The sequence below is a fragment of the Molothrus ater genome, chromosome Z (genome assembly GCF_012460135.2).
Source record: "Molothrus ater isolate BHLD 08-10-18 breed brown headed cowbird chromosome Z, BPBGC_Mater_1.1, whole genome shotgun sequence".
Lineage (NCBI taxonomy): Eukaryota > Metazoa > Chordata > Aves > Passeriformes > Icteridae > Molothrus > Molothrus ater.
Genome location: NC_050511.2, coordinates 20,813,290 through 20,840,132, shown reverse-complemented (window position 1 = coordinate 20,840,132; position 26,843 = coordinate 20,813,290). Strand labels below are relative to the sequence as shown.

The window sequence follows — 26,843 nt, the reverse complement described above, 5'->3', positions numbered from 1 at the left end:
AAAGGTTAAAGTAAATAAGGCAGGATTATTACAGGAGGACCTCATACTGTGTCTGAAAATAAGTCATTTTACATTTTAATTTTGTAATCTGTACTGTACTGAAGTTTGGATTCATGGTTGATTTAGATGTGAAATTGTTTTAGTGTTGAATTTTAGCACCTTAGTTGGTTGCTGTTAAATTTGTAATTGAGCTAAATTTTTCAAGAAGTTTTGTGATGTATCTTCTGTTACTTCTCTGTTTTATTTTAATTAGTATATTTATTTATATATGTATCTTAATTTGATATATATGTATCTTAATTTAATATATATATGTATCTTAATTTGAAGATTTTTCAGCTGAGTGAGAAAAATCAAATTTGCTCAGAGTTTTACGTAAATATTTATACTGCTTGCATTTCTTTATTGAAAGAAAACTAATTTGAAGAGTTCTGCATTGCCTACAGGTAGACTTTTACAAGGGGCAGTTAATCTCCCAAAACAGGCTTAATAATTTTAAGTTTTCATAGAGTCAGACACTAAATAGGATTAATTAAGTTAGGCCTAATTGTCAAAAATTAGATGGAAAGTCCAGGAATCACCAGTTTTCATTCAGTTTAATTTCAAACCGTTCCTATAGTCTATTTTTTTAATGGACTGTAGAGAAGATACCTTGCTTCTGCCAATCATGAAACTAAATACACTGTACTAACATCCCTGCAAGAATGGCACCAGCTGTTTTTAAACTTTGTAAATAATTTTGCATTCTTCAAGAAAAGATTCTACTGTTGAATTGTTGCTGCAGCCACTAGAGAGTAATGTATAAATATATCAATTTTTATATGCAGTACAATGCAAGAAATATGAATCTTGGGGTAAAACTTAGCAGTTGTTCCTGATGATGTGTAAAGAACACATCATATAGGGTGTATAAGTGCCAGATAACTTATTCATTACCTCAGAGAAACAATGAACCTGGAGGGGAGTGGACAATAACTTTAATTCATTCACACTGTCTTTTCCTCTTTCTTTTTCTTTCAAGTTTCACTATAGAACCTATACAAGGATTTTTTGTAGAATATTACTTCAAGCAGCAGTTAAATAAAATGAAACAGTAAGGATTATCATAAGATCGTTTTAAAGATCTTGTTATATTCCAAAATTTAAAAAAATATTTTAAAATATAGAATATGTAAAAGGAAGTTGTGAACTTTTGCACAGATCCCAAAGTAATACAGTAAATATTATTATGTAAGTAATTTACTGTAAAAGCAAACATTCTTCATTCTTTTGTGTGTACACAGCTGAATCCAGGGGCAACTGAAGCAACTGTGAAGATTTCCGGTGTTCACCCAATTTTGGATCATGCCCACACTATGAATTTCAACCCTTTGCTAGTTTTAACAATTTATCTCCAATATCAGCAGATCTGGCTTAATTTAAATTAATAAATGGACAAAACCAAATAAGAAAATATGGTAGGAACAAAACGATTATTTGAAGATCTCAGTTAGTTTAACACTGACAACATAGGGAAATAGGATAGGATAAATAATTTATGGAAGAGCAGCTGCAAATCTGAAAAGCCTAAAGGAAATATTTTAGTATGTAGGTTAGTTAGTTCTAACTAAACATGCACTGCTTTAACAAGTGTTGCAGAAGAGGAATGTGGCTAGTCTGAGCTCAAAAACTTTCTTTTTACATAAAGGAAAGAAAAATAATTGTTGCTGTTTCAAATCTCAAGATTATTGGTATCCTTTTTGGCAGGTAATTTTGAGGCAGATAGCAGCCTTAATGGAGACACTACAGCTCATCTGAAGACTACTTCTGTAACACTAAAATATACTAAGCCCAGTCTTAGCAAAAGTCAAGAAAAAAAGCAATTATAGAACATTACTTACATTGCAGGTGTGAAAAAAATATTATTGTCTAGTTTTGATGCTTCCAGAATGGTTTTTTTTGGGCAGAGTATTCTTAGGCAAAATATAGTGGCTTCAAAATTGCTGCTGTGACAGCTGTCTTTAGATGTTTCTCTGCAGACGATGTCTTAATTGTCTCTGTTCAAAACAAATTTTTGCATACTTGTTTGTATGAGGACTGGAAGAAATTTTAGGCTTTTATTCTGATCAACTTGCTTCTCCCTTCTTTCCTAGGAAGTGTGTAGAGAGCTCTGGTGCCTCAGCAAAAGTAACCGCTGTGTTACCAACAGCATTCCAGCAGCAGAAGGTACTCTTTGCCAAACAGGGAGCATTGAAAAGGGGGTGAGTACAAAAAGTTTTATTGTTTTAAGAAGCAATTTATTGTTCAAAGACTACAAGAAGAAAGAACTAGAAAGTCAAAGTATTTCACAGAAATTACAACAGTTCAAACAAAAATTTTTCCATTACAATGTACACATAATATGTGTACATTGTAATGGAAAGTGTTCTACAGAATTTTTTCACCATTATTTTAAATGTGTAATTTATAAAATATTTATCCTTTCTGTAAAACTCTAGAGCCTGGATCAAAAAACAACCCCCAAACTTGTTCTATTTCTTATGTCTATTTTTTGAGTAATTTTTGTAATTTTTTTAAAAAAACTCTTCAGCTCTAATCTTTATTTGATTTTATACCACTCCTTGATTAAGAATTGTTACAGCTTTAGGCCTGCCATGGACTTTGAAAATGTGCAACATAATCTAGAGTCTGAACTATGTAATTCTGTTAGAAGGGAACAGAATTTTATTTTTTCAGATATATGCCAAATCATACAAGCATATAGAAAAAAGGATGACTCCATAAAAGGATTTTATAAAAGCCTGTATTTCCCAGTGACCTTTCTATTTTGACTTTGAATTATTTTTTCATTATTCCGTTATGCTTGCATAACTGTTTGGCTTTACAGACTTTGATAGAGAGTCAGATAAACTCTTCTACCTAACAGAAAAGTACAGAAAGATAGTGTTGCAATAGATACATTTAGCACTTCAATATCTGTCTGAATATGAGAATTTTGATTTTGAAACAATCTCTGTATATCAGTAGTTTCAGACAAGAATATTAGAAGACTGTTTCTCAGTTACAAGGCAAAATCTATACAGATCTTGAAAAGGAGAGAAAAATATTTGAATTGATTTTAAAGATATGTACTGGGGAGGAAAAAATACATTCTACATACCTTTTTTCAAGATAATCTATTTTATGCAGGTTTGTACAAAGTGAAGAGAGTTTGTTACATTAAACCATTTTGAGTCTCTGTCTGAGAGTGGTTGCATCTGTTCATGAGATTCAGTGATCCAGATTGGATTTTTTTCTGAACATCTATTTTCACTCTGACTTTTGTCATACTAGCTGAGCTGGTTTCAACAAAGATAACAGTGCATTTTGACTTGCAATCTGATGTTTAAACAACAAGAATGAAGGCTTTTGGGCGCTGTCACAGTTTATTAATGTGTGTTGACAGCTTCATTCAGGGCCCATGACCTGGTATAGTTCTGATGGCTTTTCCATGCTGGGTTTGGAAATATTGGTAAACCATGTTAAATAAATTTGTTGAACTGGTCATTTTAAAAAATAGAGTGAATAGAGCTAGGCAATAAAAATAGAGGGACGTTCACAGTTTTACCAAAAATGTTGCCCTATATTAGAGTAATAGAAAATGTTAGAAGCCCTGCTCTTAAATCAGCAGTCTAGGTTTATTTTGGAACCATCCTCCTTTTTGATGACAAAGAGTAATTTACCTCAATTTATGTTTTTTGAACCATGAGACTACAAGTTGAGATTCTTTTAGACACTGTTGATCTATTCCCTTGTCAAGAAGTTTTAATCAGTTTGCTCTCTGCCAAACATCTTTTTCCAGCCACCAGTCACCAGCATTTTTTTCCATTGTGAGATTTTAGAGGGAAGTGAGAGAATCCATACCATTTTACAAAGATAAACCTGTTAACCTAATATGCCTGTTAACAGCAGAAAATTCTGTCTATAAACTCTATCCACAAAGCTTCCTGTAAATTAATAGTTCCTGGCAGCAATAAACCAGAAATCATGAGCTTTTTCCAAATATGTAATTTCCTTTCCCAAAGAGTAATGTGAAATAAATAGGTTACTGTGCTGTAACACGTTCTTAGTGTTGTAATAATATTGTTATTATTGTTAATATTGTTATTATTATTATTATTATTTTGCAGTCATTCTGTGCAAATATATAATAAATTAAATTTCCAGCTCTAAATACCTGACAAGATTTCAGAGTATTTAATTGTATTTGTATATTTACTTATGTATTATGTGTACCAAAAAGTCCAAACCATAATTTGATGCAATATATATTAATATCTTATTGGCAGAATGTGTAGGGATTTCTACAATTAAAACAGCCTAACCTTCTATAGTAAAACCTTCTTTCAGTTGTTTTTATAGACTTGCCAAGCTTTTAACCCTTTGGGCTGAAATTTTCCGTGGTAGATGTCTGCTTACCCAGGAAGGTTTTTACAATGTTTTCCATAAGAGTTATTCAGCTGTTGTCTGCATACAGGGAAAAAGAATAGAACTGTTTCTTGCTGTTGATGGAACTGGTACATCTGTTCTCTTCTGAAGCTTTAATATATTCATGGTTTGGTGAAGGGTTTTGCATATCAGCTGGGTTCAAAAAGGTACACTTTTCCTAATTTGTAATAAGAATTTTAAATATGCATGAAGCTTCTCTGTGGTATTCCTAGAGATGTGCCTGTGAAGGTAAATTAACTGATAGATTTTTTTAAAAATACTGTCATTAAGAAATTGTGTGTATAAAACAATAAGACAAAACTGATAGGAACACTTATGCTGTGTTTTAATTTACAGTAATAAAAAAGGTGACCCTTTCTATTGATCACAGATTACATCCATGCTGGGGATAGAAAAGACGGGCACACCATGCAAAAAATGCAAACACAGTGCAGAAAGGATAATTTATCTAGCTACATTGTGGGATGATTTAACTTGTCTTTGGACATTAACATAAAATAAATGTACGTTATTATTGAATATGACACTTCTTTGCAAAATAATTGTTGAATCAATGATTGAAAATTAGTAGTTAAAACTTACACTAATATTTTTCTTCCTCATACAAAATAGGAAATAAATTTTTCTCTATATTAGAGTACTTGCTGTGTGGTTTTGCTGAAATCATAGTGTTATAAATGTTAATTCTGTAAAGCAGCTAATACTCGTAAAAGTATCTCAAATGTGCTACGTATCATATTTTATTTTCATTAGTTATTTCTTCAGAAAAAATTTCAGAGTGCTTTTATTCACAGAGGATTTGCATATTTTATGTGTATTTGAATGCATCACTGTCATCTTTCTGCTGAAATAATGGAAAATTATTCTTTCAATATTAGAGAAGAATTAATATTTCAGATCTAAACCTTCTGTGTAGAACAGTTCTTTTAAAATATGTCCTCTTCTTTCTTCATATGGTGACTACTCAATAGTTCTAACCTCATTATAGCAGATGAAGTTGCTGTCATTCTTGGAGGAAACACATTTCTGCAGTCCCATTAGAAGTAATGAAGACTTTTGTAATTTTAAATTATTATGACAGAGATTGTATGCATCACTGGCTTCTAGTGAAAGATAAATTTTTACTAGAAAATTAAGAGACAGAGAGGTGAGGATTAAATCCTCAGATTTAAGTTCAGTAGATGAGAAAACCCAGCATTTATAGAGGTTTTACAGGGGAGCATGGGAATACGGAATACAACATTTGCATGACAGTGGAAATTATACACTATAGGGATTTTATACCGCTTTGGAAAAATAATGCACTATTGTCTCTATAGTCTCTATTGTCTCTATTGTCTCTATAGTTCTAATAGTATGGAATATGATGGTTTACCTCTTCAGTTCTATATCTGTGATATTGTTATGAGTTTAAATCTGAGTAGCTTGCATTTTTTAGCTTGGATCTTGATATGTTTGTAATGCATGTAGTGTAATTTAAATTAAATTAGTTGATTACAGTTTTACTCTTAGAAGCATTTTCATTTTTAGCTTTTGACTTTAGCATATCTGTTCATGTACTTTTGTGGCATCTCTAATAGATTTTAACAAGGAGATTCTTACATTTATTAATAAAATTTCTATCAATTTATCACTGTAAAGCGAAGAAAACCATATGATTTTAGGACTCTTCTAGCTCCCTTTATACTCCATCCTTATTGTGTCGTGAGAGGCATTGCAAAACATTGTGGTGATGAGGGGTGGACACTGAAGTTGTCTTTTTTTTGGAAATGATCAATACTACAGAAATTTGAGAGAGTTTAAAAACAGCACTTGCTCAGCTTTTGGAAGGGAAATGTGCAGATTCAGGTCGTGGTGGACCTGAGTCCATGCTCTGCTCTGTCACCTAAGCCTGCAGTAGTAGGAAAGGGTATCTAACTGAGCTGCTTCAAATTCTCAGTGATATGGTAGACACCAGAATGTGATCAAAATACAGGTTCCAGGATTATTTCTGAATGGTTTAGAAAAGGTCTCTGATGAACTAAATTATAAACTTGTTTTAATAGTTAATAATTTGGGTGAATTTTGTCCGTCATTTTGTATTTCTGATTTAAGTAAATAATATTGCAAAGTTTAAATGTTTGCTTGAATGAAGTACGTGTCCATTCTGCCCCAAACAAGTGGTCAGTCACTATTATAAAATGATTTTCTGTACCATGTCTAATGCTTCAGGACTACTTTTATTATGTCTATAGTGTTAGTGAATGAAATACTGAGAAAAATTCTTCCTTCATTGTAATACCCTCCAGATTTTCTTTTATAAAAATAAATGCTTTCTTAAAAATGTTATCAGGGGAATTTTTTATTTTCTGTAATGAAGCCTCTACATAAATCTTCAGTAGACGGTCTTTTACCAAACCAGGCTTGGAAATGAATCTTAGTGTTTAAAAGAATGTAAGCAACTTGTAGTTCCTTAATTGTGAAACATTAAGGAGGCTGATGAAATAAAAAATACTTCTGGTGTGTGTTAGGGACCTATAATTCAGGACTGAGTGGAGACATTTAACAAATCACACTCACCCTCACCAATGTCTAAACATGGCTAGAAAAAGTAAAATACTAGTCTTGTTATCTATACACAGAATGCTAATGCCTATAATTGGTCATTGTCTGACCCTTATATTTTTCTGTCCTGATAACTCTGTCAGCCTCCAAGCTAATTTTGTGTTTCTTTTGTGAAATCTTTCAGTGGTGTTATCAGGGAGAGTGCGTACCTTTTGGCACTTGGCCCCAGAGCATAGATGGGGGTTGGGGTCCATGGTCAATATGGGGAGAGTGCAGCAGGACCTGCGGGGGAGGAGTCTCCTCATCTATAAGACACTGTGACAGTCCAGCGTAAGTAGCTAAAGTAAGCCGGAGCCAACAAAAAGACACATTTGGAAATTATTCAAAACTGTGGTTTCACTTGTTATCTGTAAAAATGTTTTGCTAGTTTGCCAACATTTGTCTTCAAAATAGCAGACAGAACTGCTTAAACAGGAGTTCACTAGACATGCTTCTAACATTTTTAATGTATCTTATGTACTGTAAAGATAGCTGGATTTATATTTAGCAGTAACCAGAATGGTTTTCTTTATGCGACGTGTTGTTCATCAAAATATATTTAAATCATGCCATAGAGAGGTTACTTTCTTAGGGCATATTTCCTTTAATGCTTGTCTCAGATATAAAATAACAATTTCCAGTTACTTATTAAAAAAATAAACCCCAAACCCAACACAGTATTTCCAAGGTTTTCAATATAACTGTTTACATACAAGCCACAGGTAGTAATATTATATTACATACAATGTATTTGTGTGCTGCCTTGTCCCACATTTCACATGTGACTTCCTACTGACTGTTTAAACAATTCAACATCTTTTTTCCCTGCCACTACTCTCTACTGGTGTATTTGCCCTCTTTGAGGAGGGGCCAGCTTCTCCACTACAGCTTGATCTGTTGTATATATCTGTACTTGTCTTACAATCTGTCTGTTTTCCAATGTCCTGAGCACTGTTCCAGAGAAGTTCTGTCAGGTCAGAGCTCCTCTCTCTGTTGTTATCTCTTCTCAAATGAGGAATGCTTATTTCTATTGCTGTTGCTTGCTGAATGAATTGCTGCTCTTTTTTGTTTTGGCTTTTACCTGTTCTGATTACCTCACCACAGCTATAGGCTTTCACAGGATAGTTCTATTACTCCATGTTCTCTTCTTGTCATTTCTCATAATCACTATCTCCTTTGCCACTACTGGTTTTTAAGGCCATTTCTTCTAAAAGTCATTTGTGTTTCTTTCATGAAAATTCATTCTCTGTCTTTTCACTACTTTTCTTGTCTTCTGCTCTCTGTTCACTTGGGTTATTTGTTTCTTGTGTCTGTGTTTTCCAAGCCACACCATCCATCAGCTTTCCACTGCACTCTGCAAGACAGTTACCATAATGTCATATGACTTTTACTTAAGGTGGTCTGTTTGTCCCCTATTTTAGCAATAACTACCTAATCTGGCCGTTATCACTACTTACTCAATAGATACAAAAGCAGAAATTACCTGTATGCATCAATAACACAGTCAGACTGTGTTAGTGAGATAATAAGATTTTTTTTCCAAAGCAGTGTTTAAAAAGCCTAGGGAAATGTTTGCTAGGAGCATGAATAATATCCTAAGTTTTTTTTCAACTTCTATCACCATATATTTGGGTTGGTATGATGAAAATTATTACATTTTCAGTGTTTAACAGGCAAATGCATTTGGGAGAGGGTATGTCTACAATAGGAAAAAAAAACCAACCCTGTTGATTAAGGATAACATTTCCTGGTTAAATACTGTAATATGAAAAATAGTATTGATTTGATTTTATAGTTAATTTTAAATTGTAAATATTTAAATTTTTTATTATTAAACCCTCACAAAGTATTTTTTCTCTTTTTGCTATTAAATTGCAAGCCAAAGAGCTGATGTCTGATTAATCTTCCATATAAGTCTAAGTTAGTTCAATATTTGACCTGTATGGAAGATAGATAATGTTCTTGAGCAGTTTGGGAATTTAACAGTCAATTACCTTAACTAATACAAATCTGCTTACTCTGGAGTTTCCTCAGATTTAATACTGATTAACTCAAATCAGATTCAAATTTCTGAACTAGAATATACAGTGTTTGCTGGTTCTGAGTTTAAAACTGGTCTTTGTTGGTTTTCGAGTAAGATGAGATGATTGAAAAAAGAAGTATCATATAGGTTGTTTACACATTTCTCATTTTAATTTTATAAACAAAGTCAATTATTAAAAACAACAGGGATTTTTTTTTATTATGTTCAAAATGCAATTAAACTTTACTGTTTGGAACTTATGCAAACTACATTAATATTATGAGTAATGATTTTTCAAATACCAAGTAATATTTTGTGTCTGCTGCAATGCATGTCAAAGATGTAATTCTTAACAAAATCTCATTTTAAAACTTGAATTTATTTTTTTTTTAAATGTAATGGATATCTCTTGGACTTGGATTAATTATACCTGCATTAGTATATCTCATGCGGTTGTATTTGTTCTAGGGCATACCCTAATGTATAAACATGTTTTTCCAGGCCTTCAGGTGGAGGCAAATATTGTCTTGGAGAAAGGAAGCGTTATCGCTCCTGTAATACTGATGTAAGTAATTTTTATTCTACTGTGATCAACTTTACTGGTTTATGATTTTTTCTCCATTTCACAAAGTGTATGGATTTTGTGTTTAATTAGCAAATAGTCTTGTAAGGCACATTTTTTTGCAGGCACCCTGTGTGTTCTGGTAAATGTTAGGATCCTGTCTTGATGTGGTGTCTAGCTACTGCCTTTGCATTAAGGCCTGGAGTGAGCTCCACTTGAGTTTCCCTGGAAAATGTGAACAAGGGTAATTCAATAAAGCATATGTGAAATTTTCTAAATTTTGACTGACAGATTTCAGTAAGCAGTCATCATGTGGTTGCCAAATTTGAAAGCAAATTCAAATTTGTGTTTTCCTATCAGCCATAAGAATTAGAAAGACACCTGATAAAACTTAATATTTTCATATGTGAACTACAATTACAAAAATATTTATTGTTTATTAAATATTCCAATTACAAAAAACTACCTGAGTGAAAGTAAAGAGAAAGGTAAATTAATTACTGTGTATCATCTGATAAACCAGATCCATTCAAATTGAGATTGTAGCAAGACATACAAATGTAAAGATACACATCTACAGAAAAAAAATAACACAGTCAAGGTTCCAGAATGGTGCACTGGATTTTGGAGGCTGGATAACTGGAAAAGTTTTACAGCTCCTACTGGACAGCATCAAACTTGAGTTTTTCTGGCTATACCGTGGCCACTTCTTGGCTGTGTGAACAGGGCAGCTGTGATCAAAAGTAAGAAAATAATTTTTAATTAGGAAATTTTTAATACTGCCTAATAATGAGAATTACCTCCATGGAGAAATTTGCAGAAAAAAAAATAATTAATAATGATCATAAATGTATTTTTTCCAAAGAATTATTATATAAACTATTATTTTTTCCTGAATATATTGAAAGATAAATAGGTGAAATAATGTCTCTAGGTTTAGATTATTTCAGTGGCACAAACTTCCTTGGTTTAAGATGAAAATTAACATGAATTTAAAGCTAAAATAGTAGGAGAGGTTTTTTTATATTTGCAGTGCTACTGACCTGTAATTTGACTTGGAAACTTATTAGTGAAATTCTTTATAATGTGTATTTTTTTCTGGTTTGAATTTTAAGTTACTTGAATTTATAATTTAGGTTCATAATTTGACCTTACACATTTATACTGTGTCCAGCCCCTTCAGGGTCCCTGTCCAATGAGTTCAGCTCTAAAGTGGAACTGCAGGATCATTCTGGTAATAGAGTAATTAGCAAATACCTGGTGGCAAAACAGCAGGTTTTGAATACATTTGCACAGAGTGTGTAAGAGGACTGTGTAACACACTAGCACTGAATTTTATAAAGGTATAAAAAGTGTAAGAGGGCTTAAAAGTGGGTTCATGGAGGATACTTTAACTTGTGGCAGTTGATCTGCTACAAATGGAACATGAGTTCCAGCAATCTTTAGAAACAAAGCTTTTAGAAACTCAGAAGGTAAACCAATAGAAAAGTTATCCCTTGCCTGTCAAAAGTGTATAATTTATTTCCTTAAAACCTGTTATAAGCCAAAATAATTCTCAATAAACCATTTTTAACTGATGGTTAGGCACCTGGCCTGTTTTGAAATACCTCCAGTCCAGGAAATAACATTAAGAATTTTTAATATCCTTATAGTCAGTACAATTTTCATAAGATATTATGTATGTTTTTCAATCCTTTAAGATCCCTACTTACCCCCTAACCCAAATAAGAAGATAACTGGTATTATTCCCTAGATTGGAACCTTTCCTTTGTTTGCAGATTACTATCATGTCTGTTCTTAGTTTTCTTTACACCAGACCATCTCTGTGTCGGTAACCACTGAGATCCCAATAGCACACACCTTGGATCATAGTGCACAAACCACTGCACTAGCTGAGGCCTGTCAGAGAGAACTCCAATTTCAAACTTAGTTTGTCACCTTAGTGATGGAATTCTGTTCATTCATTTTAGTATTTTGTTAATTTTTCTTATGGCAGTGACAATGTTCATTTAGTCCAAGTGGATTCCAAGTGCCCAAAACTCTTTCTTAAAAGTGCTGTTTAGGAGGTCACTCTTCAGCTGTGCCTTCACAGCCAATTGTTCATACCTGAGTGTAGCAATTTGCATCCATTCAAACCACTGCAACAATCTATTGAAATATTTTAAAATTACAGCACTCTCTTCTGAGGTACTGGTTTCCTACCTATTCTTATATTTCAATCAGTAATTTCAACAAGGTATTGGAAAGGGAACTTTTAATTTCATTGCCTAGGTCTGATAAACAACTGATTGCAAACTCAAGCCAGGCAGTTTGAAAATGCCATTATTACAGTTTGTGATCCAATTTTTAACATGTTTTTTGGTATGGTTTTCATGTGTGTGAATGTCTTGGTACTTTCAGAAGTCTAAATTTACATTCTTAATGCTTTTGACAATTCTAGTCCATTTCTGTCATATCAATATTTAGGATTCTACATCACTAAGAATTAGAGACACTAGTAGACACTAGTGAGACGCTTGTTTCAAGATTTATGTTAGTCCTTAGCGCTTGATAGTTAGTCCTTGATAGTTTTAATGGAATAATATGTTGATTAATGTAAGTGAGCATGGAAGAGCATGGAAATCTGTTATTTAATCTGTTATTTTTTTAATGAGTAATGTGCTGTTTGTACATTTTTTCTATTGAAGTTTCTTTTACAGCATCAATATTTACTGCCCATGTGTAACTTTCAACATAGCCCTGCCTAAAGTGCCTACCATTCCTAACCCAAAAACCCTCTCATTTTGACTTCAGTGTTCTTGCAGACATAAGTTAGTTCTCTTGTCTTTGTTTTTTTTACCATTTTAATCCTTTGGAAGCAGTGCACACACTCCTACTAGACTTATTTCTCATCAAGCACTTCCAAAGCCATATATGACTTCTTAATTCAAAAGGCATCTGCTAATGGAAACATTGAGATCAGCAGAAAATAACATTAGGTAATAAGTTCTGGAAGCATAAGGGTGGTAGAAAGAACACACTAATCAGAAAATTGTTTTCTACCGTGAACCACATTATCTCTAAAAAAAATATGTATTTTTCCAACCAAAGTGTTTTTAATAAAAAAAATGTAGTAGTAAAAAATTCTAGTAGAATGGCAAGAAACATAATTTCTCAGTTATAGTAACTAATTGATTTAAAATATTTATAAGGATGCGAATCTTAATTTGACATACATCTAAAATTGTAAGTGTCCTTTTTAATATCTATTATGAGAAACATGGTTTGCTTACAAATTCTGGAAATGTTTCATGCATATACATGTGTAGACATACTTCTAAAAGTTTATTGTTTTTCAGGCCTTTCTCTTAGCAGAATGTTGTTTTCTTTTTTTTTTGGGGGGGGGGGGGTTGTTCCTTTCATTACGCATACATGCACAGATATTGTTTGCTGCTTTCATAATTTTAGTATTTTCAAGCACTTTTTTTCCTGAAATTAATTAATGTGAGAAGCCACGTAATGTAATTGTACCTGAGTTTGAACTGTTGCTCTTCTGGCTTGTTTCTCATCCTCTCTGAGGGATTGTATAGACCTTTGTTAATAGGAAACAACAAGTTCATTGCTGAAATCTGCCTGACCCCAAACTCCAAGATAAACAGGTGTTGTGTCAGTGTTGGTTTAGTAATTTGTTAACACTTCTTAAACTCAAAACATCTTCTTCTCAGGACTTTCTTCAGACATGATTTTAAGTTCTCATATTCTTGCTGGATTCCTACCTCACAATTTGCAGTCTCATAAAAGAGCATTTGGAGACACAAGCAGTCTTTAGCTTGAGAAGATTGTACTATAATTGGATGAAAAAAGTGAAATATCTTACCCAGTAAAGAAAAGCAGTTATTACATGTTTACTTTAGGAAAAGAACACATAAACAAAGAGATAGTGCCAAAGAATATGACATTTTGTAAATGCATTCTGTGGTTTACCTTGTGGTAATCTTTTTGCATTTCTATGCCTAGGATCTTCATAGTTTGGAAGGGACCTCAAGGACTATCTGGTCCAACATTTCTCTGCAGAAATATGGTCTGGACAAGATGGCCCAGCACCATATCCAGCCAAAACCTAAAAGTATCCACTGGTAGGGAAATTACCACGGTTTTGAGGAAATTATTCCAATGGCCAGTTGTTCTCATTGAGAAAAGTTTCTATTCTGTGTTCAATCGGAATCTGCCCAGGAATTACTTGTACACATTACATCTCCTCTATGCCATGACTCCTTGTAAAAGAGGGAATCTCCATCTTCTCTGTAGCCGCCCTACAAATACTGTAACATGGGGATAAGGCCTCCCTGAAGCCTTCCTTTCTCAGGGCTGAACAAACCCAGTTCCCTCAGCCATTCCTCACATGCCAGGCTTCCCAGCCCTGTGATTGCCTTCGTGGGGCCTCTCCAGCCTATCCACATCCATGTTGTGCACCAGGAGCCAAAACTGGACACAGAATTGCAGGTGTGGCCTGACAAGCACTGTGTGGGGTGGGATAAGGACTTCATCTCTGCTGGTGAGGCCCTTGTTGGAGCCACCCGGGATCTGCTCCCTTTCTGTGCTGCAGGAACACACTGGGCACTCAGATGGAGCTGAGTCCACCAGGAGCACCAGGCTCCTTCCCACAGAGCTGCTCCCAAGCTGGGTGGATCCCTGGCTGTGCTGCACTCCTGGACTAAGGTTTTGCTTTTCCAGGTGCAAAACTTGTCCTCACTGAACTTCACAATGTTCTCATCAGCCCACTGTTCCAACTTATCCAGGTCTTTCTGCAGGTGGCTCTCCCTTCACAAGCATCTGCTTCCTCAACCAGTATATTAGTATTGGAAAACTGCACCAGGATACACTTGATCCCATCTTCTAGATCACTCTGAAAAATAAACAGTGCTGGGCCCAGTATCAATCCCTAGGAACACCCCTTGTGCCAGGCTGTCAGTTTGGAGAGAAGTGATTGACCACTGCCCTGGGTCAGCCAGGTCCCCACCCACCCTAGGACCCCTTGTGTAGGCCATAACACAACAGCTGCAGAAGGAGGCTGTGGGAAGCACTACTGAGAGCCTTGGAGAAATCCAGGCAAACAGTGCCCAACACTCCCCCAACAGCAATTAAAGTTACTGTGTCATAGAAGGTAACCAGGATTGTCAAGCACAGTTTTGAATGCATTTCCTGAGATCATGGCCTTGAGTTTTACCTCCTGTCAGATATTGGTGAGATACTAAAAAAAGATAGGGAAATGAGGCAACAAGACTACATCTCAAAGACCAGGTAGCAAGAATATTTTTTAGAGTATAAAAAAGAAGATCTTGATCCTTCTTTACTCATCTTCATATTTTATTATTTTGTTGTAGTATAACTATTTAGATAAAGGGTTTCATTATTTACCTTGTAAGGAGAATTCAGTGCAATTAAAATACCAGTTGTGTAGATTAGGAGCTGAGCAAATGGGACTGAAGGATGTGAAGTGACCAGTACCCGAGAGATTCAGGCTCTACCTTTAAGGGATGTCAAGACTGATCTTTCCACTGCTTGGGGGATGTGATGCAAAGAGGCAAATTTAGTTTGGGTTACTATTAAAAGCACCCCAAAATTAATTTTTTAAAAATTTATGTGGTTATTTTGAATTCTTACTGTTATAATCCAAAGGATTCTTGAATAAAAGTATAATATAAAGCATAGTTTTAAATAAATAAATAATATAAACTTTTATATAGTATGAAAAGTAGTAAAAGTACTACTCTGTTCTTAAAAGCTAATGCATTGTATTTAAAATTGTATTTTTCATTAGAAGAGGTAATAGAGTAATATAGAAAATTAAAAATATAAATACTGTCTAATGTTCACTTTTAAAATTTATATTGCATCAGAATAGCAGAAAAAAAAATTAAAGCTCCTGAATCATATGGCAATGGGCTGGCTATTATGAGATCTTGATTAATGTAAAAAGAGAATCATAATTTTTATGTTTATATTTACATTGTGTGATAAATTTTTAGCATCCATGTTAATAGAGTCCCTTTCACTTGAATGCATTTCAGATTCCTGGGAAGTGCTAACTGGCTTAGGTATACGTGAAGACAATTAAAATGCCATAAAATGGATTCTTCTTTTGCTCATAAAGTAGTAATGTTTATTAACACCTCTGATGTCTGTCAAAAAAATCCTTTTGTCAGTCACTCTAAACAGGAATTTAATCTGTGTTTTAAATACTTTCTGATGAAGCTTTCAATTTCAGCAGGTACTTAAACATTGTTAACAATGTTTAATGAGATGAGGGTTTATTCAAGATAACTTTGAATCTGCTGATGAAAAATGTTATAAATAGAAAAGAATTCTATTTCTCCTGTAATTCTTTCCAAGATAAATTTTACTTAAATCTACCCTCATTCCAAGTAAAAAAGTTACTTCATGGTTTTGTAATTGCTAATGCAAAGCAATGAAATTTTAATGAAAATTTTTATTTCTTGACACACAGAGACTGGTAACCAGAGCCAGACATACCATCTATTCTCTTTCTCAGTCTTAAAAAAGTATTTTTGTCAAGGCTACAAGTAAGCAGGAGTGATATAGTTCTGTAGAAATTTTTTTTTCCTTGATGTCTTAATAATGTGTCTCAATACAGCTGCTTAGTACAGTATAATTGAACCTACAGCTCCAACCAAATATTTTTTCCAGCTGTTTTAAATGTGTTTATAAGAAGGTAGCTGATGGATTGATTATGACATGTAGTTTGACAGGATCCTGATTTTCCAGTTTTATGGAATCTGTTATGTAACGCTTACCTTTCTTTAAATTACTTCAGCTATTTCATGCCAGCCTAGGATTGCAAATGGACACTTCAACTGTAAAGTAATAAAGCAAATTTCAGAGTCAGAGCCACAAGACAAAACCTTCTAATCACTTGCATGATTGTGTTTGCAGTATAAGCTTCTAAGCATTTCCTTTCATGTTTATATTTGGAATAAATTAATTATTTTGTGTTACTTTTTTAGCCATGTCCTTCAGGGGCTCGTGATTTTAGAGAGAAGCAATGTGCGGATTTTGACAATATGCCTTTCCGGGGAAAGTATTATAACTGGAAACCCTACACTGGAGGTAATTGTTAGCATTGCAAAACCATTATCGTATGTGAAGATTTTGAAATTATATAAATATTTTATAGAGGGTAATGTTTGTAAATATTATGTTTTGACAAAAATAGCATGAGCTAAGATTTTTAAGCTTGTACTTTTGTCCAGTGCTGCAAGTGTTACTGAAGAGCAAAATTTCTTTATTCTAGTAAATTTTTGTTTTGGTCTGAAGGTGAGTCACCATCATTGTGGAGGCTCCACTTTAAAAATATGGAGACACCCACACCTGTACTAGAATTAGATATTCCATAGGTGATCTGCAAGTGCCTCTTATGCTACAGTGATGAATTTAGTATAAAGTAATCTCACAATAAGTTTGCCTTTACTAAAGTCAGGAACATTTTAGGAAAATGAGAAAGAAGTAAAAGCATTTGTAGGCGTCTCTAAAGCCTACTTCAATAATTGCATTATTTATAATATCATAATTTAATATATTTTTCCTATTCTAAAGCTGGAGGGTATAACTTGTGGTTTTTATACTTTATTGACTTGAATAAAATGATTTACCAGTGATTTTTAGCTTAACAGCCTGAATGGTTTTACAAACAGGTCTTTAGATTAAAAGCCTAAGAAAGGTTGTCATGATCATGTGGTGTGAGCTATAGTGTATTCTGTTTCTATTCTTCCTTTTGAAATAGTGAAGTGGTATCCTTGTTTTAAGTTGTTTAATAACCATTAGGATTGTACTAGCATAATGGCATCATTATGGTCCCAGCCAACCTTGTCATATCTTACTGTGTGAAATAACATACAACTCCTTTTTGCAAAAGAAAAGAGTCAAGTAGAGAAATCACTAAGGGGTAGTTAAATAAAGTGTATATCTTGTATGTGTCAGGTATGAGATAAGATTGTAAATTACAGATCTGTTTATGTATAATATTTTTACCTAAAGCTTAAATTCGTAAGGTTTCTGTTAATTTTTTTCCCCCTTTCATTTGATTTTGTTGTCCAGGTGGGGTTAAACCATGTGCATTAAACTGCTTGGCTGAAGGGTATAATTTTTACACTGAACGTGCTCCTGCAGTAATAGATGGGACTCAGTGCAATGCTGATTCACTGGATATCTGTATCAATGGAGAATGCAAGGTTACAAACGTTTTATAAAGTACTTATGGATTTCTTTGTTGTGTCTGCTGTTACCTATATTTAGTTAAGGTACTTGTATGTTACATGAAAGGGAGTGTTGACAGGTCAAGTTGTTAATAAAAATGTAAGATTGAGACAGAAAGTTTAAAAAGGTATTGCATATAATAGACAAATAATTTGAATTTCAGTAATTTCTCAGAGACATTAGTAGAATCTGCCATTTTATCTTTTTTCTTGCTATATGGTTTCTGTTGAAGAGTTGATGGAAATAGCAACAGGAGGTGAACAGGCTCCTTGCACTCTTCCAAGACCTGTTCCATCATTTCAGTTAGAATATTACTCTGGCTGAAAAACACTAAGTGTCAACATATTAATCTGTTTAACTAGTTCATCCTGTTGCAAAAATCATGCTGTTAATATAATTGGAACAGAAAGTCATCACTATTGTTCTGTGGTTCTAGGAAAAAATATATAATGATGTAAGTATTTGCCTTTTACTAAAAATCTGATTATCTTGTAAGATTCCTATAGAACTGCATTATAAGAATTTCAATAGGATTGGGGTTCTGTGCCATATTTTTTGGTTATTAACATTCCATTTCTTCCTCAGTTTAACGAAGCATTTACCTATGTACTTAGGTTTAGATATTTTAATAGTACTGTTGACTCTAAAAATTATTTGATTTCAACAAAACCACTGACATAACTAAAGCTTAATTTAATGCTGAAGTGCTTTGCCAAATGGAGGGCTGAACATGTATGTTTATTTATTATCTCACTAATGACATAGTGAGATCAAAAGTTTTGCCATGTTTTAGTAAACCAGTAAAAAGAATCTCAAGTTGAGATTGAACTGTGAAGAAAGTTTTGTTTCTGTCATCTTAGTGAATCAGTAAGTTGAAATGTAAAGAGTTAAAATAATAATATTTTGTCAGTTATTGAATGTATTTTAACTTTTCTTATAATTTGTGTATTAGCTGTTTACAAGATGACAAATAATAGTGCTAGACAGGAAACAAAGACAGCTGGACAGTTAAGTAGCTACCTTCTTCTTTGTATGAGTCCTAGAAAAATATTGGCAAGCTGCAGTCTTTATTCTGTTCACAACCTCCTTGTTTCATCCTATTTTTTTTTTTCTTTTCCCAAAGGTCCTGTCTTTATTTTCATTTCATTTTTTTCATCTAATACAGCATGCAATTCAGCTTTTCACTATGTTTCATTCTGCATCTATTCTTACTGTGAAGTCATTTACACTCTACATTCATACCTATACAAATTACAAGTTTCCCCTGCAGCATATGGAAATATGGTCTATGAAGCTGTAATGCCTTAGAATACTACTTATGCTGTCTAAATATTTAAGGATCACACAGCAAATTTTGACCTTAAAAAAGCAATAGAGATGGCATGAAGCTGTTGTAATATCAAGTAACAACATCAGGAATAATTTTTGATAAGTATAATTATTATATAATATGCAAAACACTGAAGTCCCTTCCTAGAAGTCACAGTAGAAATGCAAGGTTCTTATTAATCAAGATTTGATAACAACCCAAAATGCAAATTCTTCTCTTTTTTTATCTCCTTTCATTGTCAAGTGAAAACCCACTTAAAGTACTGGTTATCAACAACAGGGTAGATAAAAATAAGAACTGAGTATCTCAAACTTGAAAGAAACACTTTAAAGAAACTTGAGAAATAATGATGCACGACCATCATCCTGTAAAAATATTTCTTCTTATCTGTTCTCAGCATGTAGGTTGCGATAATATTTTGGGGTCTGATGCTAAGGAAGATAGATGCCGTGTTTGTGGAGGAGATGGGAGTACATGTGAAGCCATTGAAGGTTTCTTCAATGGTTCATTGCCCAGAGGAGGTATGTACATGTGTGTCCATTCTGTTGCACAATGCTTTTAGATCACTCTTTAGCAAATACCAAAGCTGCCTTCTTTCCCAGTGTGGCCTTGCTGCTGGTCATTCACTTTGACTCTGTTTTCCTATTGTTTCCTGGTTTTGTGTATTAGTTTGGATTTATCCTGAATACAACTATGTGTTTAGTTACTGAATGCTTAGGTCTGTTGGTGAAGGTTTTTGTCATTATTTAGTTATGGTGGTATATTAAGAGTAATGTTTTGTATTATTTTACTGTGTATGGTAGAATCTGATCATCATGCATGAAATTTTAGAATAGCAAAAATACAGAAAAATCTCAGAAGTCCATAATACTAAGAATTCAGGAAATATATATAGGCTATTATTTTAAAACTTAGCTCAAAAAATATTAATCCTATAGTCTTATAGCTACCAGATTTCAGACTCCATAATTCAGGAAAATGAATGAAGCACTGCAGTTAGTTCTGTCCAGTGGGGGATCAGCAAGATTTATGGTGGTCTGGAAGTCTTGACCCTCTGTGAGGAGAGGTTGAGAGATCTGGGCTTGCTCAGCCTGGAGAACCCCTGGTTTATAGGATCTGGTATGAACCCTCCAATACTGTGAGGAGGTCATGGAGAAAACGAAGCCAGGCTCTGCACTGGTGGGTACATGGTGGGAGCTATAAACTTGTAGAAGGAAGGTGACTAACCAAATAGAAGAAAAAAACTATTTCCTCAGGAGGACAGTCTAGCAGTGGATCAGATTTCCTAGAAAGGTTATACAGTTTCTATCTTTGGAGTTTTTCATGACCCAGCAGCAGGATAAAGCTCTGAGTAACTCAGTCTGATCTCTTAGCTGTTCCTGCTTGTAGCAGGAAGTTGGACTAAATGATTGTCTCCTCTAACACTTGAACTATCCTATGTTCCTAAGACATTTTCAAATGGCTTAATTACTTAAGATACACTGTTCAAAATGCTTTATTAGCACTTAAAAAAAGGAATTCCTGAATACTTCAGTTCTTGCTATCAGTTTAAATTTTTTGTACGAAGTTTAGAGAGTTTTCCTGCTTAATAAAATTTATCTTTGTCTTACAGGATATATGGAAGTGATTCAAATTCCAAGAGGTTCTGTGCACATTGAAATAAGAGAAGTGGCAATGTCAAAAAACTACATTGGTGAGGGCATTCTTTATATATGATTCTAACATACCAAAAAAGTAAACCCCTCTTCCTCTGTTGTTGTCACACTGGCTCCTTTACTCAAACTAAGACTTTCAAACTAACTCACAGCAAACATCCCATAGTTCCTTAAACTGGAATGGAGTTCCTTTGAAATCCATGACCTGAAGTTTGGAGCGCAGTTAGGCAATTAAATTAGCTCAGCTAGCTCCTGTCCTCTCTCACCTTGATCTGGCTGATCATTTTTTCACCAGTATCACTCCTAGTTATGTGACAAAATTGGTCAAAAGCCCACTTCTGCAGCTGCACAAATACTACAGTATTTTAACTGATTTCTCCAACAGATAATCCAGCAGCAACAAAACTGTCTGTGTTCAGAGCTGCAGAAAGAACTGCATATTTAGTAGTGCTGTTATCTTCACTTAAATGGCTTGATCCAGGGTGACAGCTGGCTTTATATTCCTCTTATGCTAATTTTCTGTGGGCTTCCTGCATTTCAGGTCCTCATAAATGATTTCATTAGGAACATGAACTTGTTCTTTCTGTCATATATGCTACTAGCATTATGCCACTGCATAATTATTGTCATGTAATAATTGGACTGCTGTTCACAACTGTGGCCTTCACCTGTGCATAACTGACATTAGGTACCTAAAGAATGAAAATGCATTTTTCTTTGGCAGGCAAGTAAAAAATTAACAGCTTTGCTTCTGATGTATATTAGTTTAAGCATATATAGCATATGTTAATTTTCAGACCTTGTGGTGATAATGGAAATGGTTACCAATTTCTGCTGAATGTCATTGTCACCAGTAGAACAGAACTGCCTCTCTCACTATCTCCTGCTCACATGAATGCTCTCTGATCTGTTTTAGACAACTTAAGCATCACTGAGGCATTTTCCCTAACTGTTTAAGGTAAACCAACTGTCCACACACATGTAGTTCAGAGTAAAATGACAGATAACTGAAGTTGTCTTACTCCTCAGCATTATGATGTGAAATTTTCCCCTATCCAGTAAAATCAGTTATTTGTCTCAATGAAAAATTACATGCTCTTTGACTATGGGGCTCCAACCATCATTTTTCCTTTAAAAACATGATCTATTTAAAACAAATAAAATATGTAAAACTTGGTAATCTTCACCTTAAATCAAGAAGCCAATATTTAATTAACTGAATATTCACTTTAAGATACAATGTCAGTTTCATATTTAGAAACATAATGTAATATTATTAATAAAATATCAAATTCAGATCCCTGAATAAGATGTGCTTGCCCATCCTAATGGTTGATTAGCTAAGAAGTTTCTATTTTGTCTACAGTACTTTCATGTTTCAAGGCTGTAAACTAAGAAGGGTAAAGTATCTTATCAGATTAAGTAACTAATATTTCAGTTGCTAGTAGAAATATCTTGTATTTGTGCTTTAATAAGGCAAACAAGAACTAGTGGACCTAGGCAACAAAACAACAGCTGACTGGTACCATATGTCAGACTCAACGTTCCTTCTTTTTTTTTTCCTCTGCAACATTGTCTGTGATACCTATTCCATGCCCCAGCCTCTTAATGTAAAGATGAGGTTGATAATAGATTATGCATTTCAGACGTGCATGTATCTCATGTCATAGTTCAAGTTGCATGAGGCATTCTGGTTTCATGCAGCATCTGCATATTGAAACCTGCAAAATAATCTGCACATTGAAGATTATTGCAGAGGCAAAATTGTTGAATTACATGACGGATATTTTCACCAGGGCTAAAGAAAAAGCTTTATATAGGTTGAAAAAACAGTGATATAGAACTGAAGCTCACATACTTCTAGCAGATTAGTAGATTAATTTACAATGGCTTCTCTATTATAAATGCTGCTTCCAATTTTTAGGTGGCTTGTATTTTTTTTTAAGCTTTAAAATCTGAAGAGGATGACTACTATATTAATGGTGCCTGGACTATTGACTGGCCAAGAAAGTTTGATGTTGCTGGAACCGCTTTCCATTACAAGAGGCCAACAGATGAACCAGAGTCTTTGGAAGCACTAGGCCCTACTTCAGAAAACCTCATAGTCATGGTAAAGTTACAATAAATATATTTCTGAAATTTGTAATATGTATTTGTGTCCTGAGAAAGGACAATGCCATGAATGAAATTAAATAGGTTAGGTTTACAAACAGTATACAATTTGTTTAGCTGGGACTTTTATGTGAGTGTTTTAATGCACGTTGCTTACATTTCAAAATTGACTGGCAAACATTGTGATGAAATGGGAATAAAGTCAGAAGAGCACCAGGAAAACTCACAAAAAATAAACCACATCTCTTTAAATGTGGTCCACAGTAATGGTAGTGAAAATTGTGAATGGGCAATGTATCGTATCTCTGCATACTGCTGACACTTCACAGTCCCTGACAGTTTCTGTGCATTTCCTTAGTTTTAAGCCTGGCCTGAGAGTGACATTTATATATAGCCTTACCAAAGAATGAGTGAAATGGTATGACCCATGTTAAAGTATGTCACTGTGACATACATTGCTCTCAAAAGATTTTATTGAGTATGAGAATGTAACAGAAGATATGACCAGGATCCTGATGCCATCTCTGACAACAGGCAGTGGTAAGCATGCTGTTTCACTACTATGTTGAGAAGGAGTAGGAGAACAAGTTGATATTTTCCCAGTGTATTCTGTCAGCTGCCAGATTTGCAGTTCAGTGATTGCTTGAGCCAGATAGGATGATTTTGTAGAGAATAATTGTTGCATGGATATGCACATTTGAGGCAGCATTTTCAAACACTTGAATAACCTTTTTTTCTTCTGTAGCTGTGCATAAGCTAGATAGTCCATATGGAATAAGTTTTATAATTATAGTGCCTTCTTTCATTCAGTCTGTGTCACTGACTTTCTTTCTGAAAGTTCTCTGCTCTTTTGCCATGTGGAGATAGGCAGATGTGCCTCTGTAAAATGTAAGAGAAAGTAGAAATGCATGAAGAGTAGCTCTAAGGTGGGTCAGATTGCTACGTCTAACTTGATTTTTTGCTATTAGAAATGAAAAAAAAAGTTTGGTTGAAAATCAAAGGCTAGTTTTGGACAGGTAATCTGTAGAAGTGCAGTTCAAGAGCGAAGCTAGGCAAAAACTCATGGTGATGCACTTTTGCCTGCAGTGATGTAGCTGCAGTGAGAGTTTTGTTATTCTTTTAAAGGAATCACTGGTGTGATTCCACCAATCACACCTTAAGATGCTGGCTTTTGCATAAGGGGATAACAATGGTCTCAGCAACAGTCTGTTGGTGTTACTATTATTACTAGAAATAATGTACTGTAGTCACTAGAAGTGCTAACAAGGGAAGAGATAGTTTCAAAACTATGTGGACTGTACTGCTCACAAGACTTCAGTTAGAACTGCTGCATGTTTCTACAGTAATTTGTTTTTCCAACTTTGACCTCCCATAAGTATTCAGGTCTCAAGGAAATTTCCATGAAGACATTAATTTTATGAAAACTAGAAAAATTTTAAAAATTATAAAATTTATGAAACTATCAGAATTATGAAATTTTGTCAGGAATAAGGAAGTGACAGAAATAATAAAGTTGTGTTATGGAAGAAAAAAAAGGATAAACCTCACCTTGGACAATAATATTTTTCTTTTGAATATGTTTTAAAAGCTGGTACAGATTCTTTTGGGGAATATCTAAAAAGAACTACTATGACTTCCTTTATTACTTTCTTCCTGTTCAGCAGAACATAACACATTCCTAGAATAAATGTCACTGTGTTTGCCCTCTGCTTGCCAGCTTTAATGGTATAACCAGTTGTTTTTAACTACAGATTCTGCTGCAGGAACAGAATTTGGGGATAAAATATAAATTCAATGTTCCGATCTCTCGCACTGGCAGTGGAGACAATGAGGTTGGCTTTGCATGGAATCATCTGCCTTGGTCAGAATGTTCTGCCACTTGTGCAGGAGGTAAGACACCAGACAGTCAAGCTACAGGGTAAACTGAATTGCAAGATACACTTCACTGTAAAATTATCTAGGTGACTAATTGAAAACATTTCTTTCAGGTATGCCTCAGATTTTAATGAACATTTATTTTAATCACAGTGGATTTTGTTGTTTTCAAGTACCTTTAATGTGTTCAGATCTTTTTCTTAAATACAGCATGTCTTGGCACAGTGTTTCTCTCTGCTGATTCTTCTGAGACTCTCTTGAAGTTGGTATGTTTGTTTTTCCCAGAAGCTTTGTTGATAAAGGACATCAGAAGTTTAAAGTAAGGAGATAAAAAGCGAGAAGGCAAAATAGGCATCTGTAAATAGAGATGTGTCTTTGTGTGTTTGTTGGTGTCCTTCACACAATCCTAGTCAGCCCTCCTATCCTCCAGCCACCAAAGTTTAGGATGCACACTGGCAGCTCCTCTGTAGAAGATGATAACAATTGGATTTTACTTGCCAGCCCGTAGCAATCTGAGAATTGCTGCCCTTGGGCAGCAGTGGGGGATTTGTAGGTTGTCCCATGTGGTTCATCATGGGTGGCTTTTGCCGACAACTTACAATATTCCTAATCCTCCCTCTAGTGGCCACCAATGCAATTCTTTACCTCTGGCTGGGAGAGCAGGACAGTTGGCTTCCTTCAAAGCCAACACCATTGCTGCTGCAAGAACTGGTGAGTAGAAGTGCTGTGTGAACAGTATCTTTCTTCTCTCTGGAGACTGAATGAATCATCTCCCCAACACATCTCTGTTCCAGAAGATATGGGAGACTGCTTTAAATGTATCCCAGAATTTCAGTTTCTACAGCATGGTGGACAGCCCTTATGAAGAAGAAGACACCATATTTTTGTAAAGACCCTTTGGACCAAATACTTGTTGCTTTCTTCTTTTTTCTCTCTGTGGGAGGTATTCATCATGCCTCACCTTTCTACTGGAAGCTGGCTGTTACAAGTTGTATGCAGTTTAAATACAGCCTAGCCATACATAGTACACAAAGAATAGCATGAATTATTTTCTGTGCCACTAGAGAAAGTCTTGAAACAAAATAAAGGATGCCAACTTTCTCTGATATTTTTATTATTTGTTTGTTGGATTCCTTTGTTGGATTCCCTTTGTTGGGTGACAGATTGATTTTAAAACACAATTTTAGTAATGGTAAGTGTGGCAGTGAAAAATCAATTTTGAAAGAGAAGTATAAAGAAGAGAAGTGCTTAGTTCATAGAGAAATTAAGTTCCAGTTATCAGAACCTTAAATGTATTGTCAGATCCTGTTTCTTGTGATGGTAATGTGCTAATGATCTTTCTGAAATCCTGGGAAAACAACCATTGATTTAGGTAGAGACCAGATTTTGGCCATGGATATTCTGTCATGAAGGTCATTGTCATTTCATGCATTTGACAAAATACAGTGGAAAAAATAATTGGCTCTGAAGGAGTAGGCACTTGTAGAGATTAAAAAATTTGCATGTAATTAATTAGATTTCAAGGGAAGATTTGTGAATCCCTAAAGTGGCATATATTTATTAATTTAAACTCAGAGGAAGTGGAGGAGAGATTTTCTTTGGTAGCTTATGGTGGCTGAACCAGGCATTTTCTCTCCTCTCTTTCAGTTTAATAAAAGGATATATTGTGGTCATTTATTTTCACTGAGCACTCTACTCATAAACATATATTTCATTGTAGCTATAATTCATGTTGAAACATGTATCTACTTTCTCCATGAGAGAACCTGCTCCTGCTATTTCTGTGAATTTATGAAATGCATTTCACTGTATGCCAAAACAAGACAAAATTCTAAAGAGGAGCTGAGTCAGGAAAAAGAAAAGGGAAACAAAGGTTGAAGAGACAAAGACTTTAACTGGAAAATTTAGCTAATGTAAATATTCTATTAAGCAGAGATTTGACCAGGGGCCGTATTAACAGGCTGCCTTACGTCCCTGTGCACT

General features: G+C 34.4%; 1 protein-coding gene across 2 annotated transcripts in view; it reads left to right on the top strand.

The window, feature by feature from the left end:
- Nucleotides 1-26,843, top strand: part of ADAMTS6 (ADAM metallopeptidase with thrombospondin type 1 motif 6) — a 134,627-nt gene that overhangs the window by 86,593 nt on the left and 21,191 nt on the right. For both annotated transcript variants that reach the window (XM_054517918.1, XM_036404041.2), the window contains exons 11-19: nt 2,133-2,240; nt 7,196-7,341; nt 9,575-9,638; nt 16,640-16,742; nt 17,730-17,863; nt 19,616-19,739; nt 20,831-20,911; nt 22,820-22,983; nt 24,737-24,875. In XM_054517918.1, the coding sequence (XP_054373893.1) occupies nt 2,133-2,240; nt 7,196-7,341; nt 9,575-9,638; nt 16,640-16,742; nt 17,730-17,863; nt 19,616-19,739; nt 20,831-20,911; nt 22,820-22,983; nt 24,737-24,875 (1,063 nt within the window). The remainder of the gene's footprint in view (nt 1-2,132; nt 2,241-7,195; nt 7,342-9,574; nt 9,639-16,639; nt 16,743-17,729; nt 17,864-19,615; nt 19,740-20,830; nt 20,912-22,819; nt 22,984-24,736; nt 24,876-26,843) is intronic.